The sequence below is a fragment of the Sphaeroforma arctica genome (genome assembly GCF_001186125.1).
Source record: "Sphaeroforma arctica JP610 unplaced genomic scaffold supercont1.175, whole genome shotgun sequence".
In the NCBI taxonomy this organism is placed as follows: domain Eukaryota; class Ichthyosporea; order Ichthyophonida; genus Sphaeroforma; species Sphaeroforma arctica.
In genome coordinates, this window is record NW_014040383.1 from 75,621 (window position 1) to 78,025 (window position 2,405).

The following is a 2,405-nucleotide window of genomic DNA, read 5'->3' on the forward strand; positions in this document are numbered from 1 at the left end:
ATTCGTTACAATATATATAGTATCTTTGAAAGCCACTAAATAAAACTTCAAGCTCTTATCCTTCTCACCAACATTGTTGAACTTTCCTTGCAGTGTTTGGATATCAAACTTAGGGCGATCCATCATATGGTCCTTCGTGCGATCTCCTGGCACTCCCTTAGGCCAGGTTTGTTTCTTCTTAATTATAACCATGCTATATAGTCCGACTGTCAGTAGGTAGTACAATACTTTAAGAACGCAGAACCCGGAATCCAAGATGACTCGTCTATCAAAAAAAAACCAACAATATGCTCGCTAAACTTTAAAGGTGGCAAGTTGTCTGGCCTATTCTTCCCTTCAACCAAATCAACGCTGAATACTATAACGCTGAATACTATATTGGTCTCACAGCAGGCTATTGTTTTCCATTCGTTGCCGTATTGCTTGGGTTTGCGAAGCATGTGTATGTTGGCGTAGGCAGTGGGTACGTCCCACGCCATCATTGTTTCGTCGATACAAACTTTGTCAGATGGAAAGAATGACTTCTCCATATTATCATTCCATGCTGGCCACAAAGTCCGTATGCCATAGTCTTTATCATATTTTTCTTGTTGCGTAACCGGATCCTCCCTCAAGACGAGACACTTAAGTATATACTTGTATCTAACGATAGGCATATAACGCTACGATTCAGGCAATGTATTCAGATGACGACGTTCTTTCTTCCAAAATTCGTCAACAGATGATGCATAATACTTTGCAATCAGTATACGTATAGCCAGCCACACCATGAACTTACTAGTGCCCTCATATTTATGTTCGTGTTAGGTATGAGATCGTTCTTAGCCCATTCCATAGGGAAGAAATGGTCAAACAACTCTACATAGTTTGCCTCTGTTGAGAGGCCTTTTACTTTGGCTGGAAATTCTGATATACCGCTAGACGCACGCTAGCAAGCATTCACATATCTGAACGTATCCTCTAGCTCCACCTCTTCCAGTTTCGTATCGTCAGGAAGCGGTACAAGTGTTCAGTCCAATGTCCCTTGTGATCACCGCAGGTTGACGACGTCTCTGGTCTCCATTAACTTCCTTAGCCGAAGAGTGTGCCATTCGTGTAATAGATTGTGTATCTGTTGTTGGTGTTACTCTACTTGTAGTCTGTGTTGTTGGTACTCTACTTGTAGTTTGTGTTGTACTTGAAGATGCAGCAGGCGTGGCAAGAAGTATTGGATTGTTCACTTGTACGTCGTTATGTACCATTCCCCGAGGATACAAATGAATGTCAAGATTTATCCCTGGACCACTTGCCGATGCAGATTGAGTGTTTAGCAAAGGATCTTGCGTGGCCGAAACGCTTACTCTGCCAGATAGATTTAGTAGTAATTGCGTACTATGCTGTTCATTACTATGTAATGACTCCACTACTGGACGTCGACCTTCAGATACATTGGATGCCAGTGAACATGTCGGTGCAGTCACCGAAGTGCTATGCTGAGGTGACTGTACATCATTGTTTCTCGTTGGATCACTCAGAATACTTGCACGATGTGTCTGTGAAGCCTGTACACGTTCAATCACTGTACAGCCTTCATGGACAGGTATCCTTCCTAGAGTCATCTGCTCAACGTTAGAGAGCACCTTGGGCGGCTTAGGTTGTTTTGGTGGGACCCACTTCTTAAATCGGCTTTTGGCAGCATACATATGATGCCTAATAGCGTCTAAGCTTACCAGGTCAATACGCTTAGCAGGCACGTCCAAATGCGTCCGCCACGTTAGGTAAACTTCATTAAGTATGTATACATCACGTATACCGCCCCCAGTACATGGTAACTTGTCAAATACGGTCACAGTTGCGAATGCACGCCCACTTTTAACCTCATGTTGGTTGCAAACGGTAGTAGCGGACGAAGGATGAAGGGTAGAAATCGATACAGTACCAAAGGTACCTACTTCATATACACCTTGCTTCATTCGGATGAATATTCCGGTCAATTTGGGCTATTGAACACGCTTACAATGGGTCGGAAACTCAAGATATCGAGCTATACATATGTGCACATAAATAAATAAAAATCACGGAAATCACGTACAGCACCTTTGATATGTTCTAGTTGTGCTAGCGCGCCAAAATTGGTGGCGCTGGATTCGTGGCGCCTTCCACTATCTCTCCAACGGTTCCTGAGCATTTACGATTCGTTTGAAGTGTAATTACGACATGTTTTATATTGGTACACCATCGTGTATCAAATACACGATTTTTTATTTTAATTTTTAGCTCACAAGTAGGCGGTAGACACATCAAAGTGGTGTACTTTGTATTTTTCGAATGCTGCCCGTGCCAAGAAAGTCCTCAGGGTAACGAAAGACGCTGCGGGGTCATAAGTTTCATAATAGGAGTCTCCATGTTCTTGTTGGCCGCCGCGG

General features: G+C 43.2%; 1 protein-coding gene across 1 annotated transcript; it reads right to left on the reverse strand.

Moving 5' to 3' along the window:
* Nucleotides 1-989: 989 nt before the first annotated feature.
* Nucleotides 990-1,952, reverse strand: SARC_03444 (hypothetical protein; the record flags this gene model as incomplete). The annotated part of the gene is made up of 1 exon (XM_014302766.1): nucleotides 990-1,952. The coding sequence occupies one exon, from the start codon at nucleotides 1,950-1,952 to the stop codon at nucleotides 990-992; it is 963 nt and encodes a 320-aa protein (XP_014158241.1).
* Nucleotides 1,953-2,405: the final 453 nt, after the last annotated feature.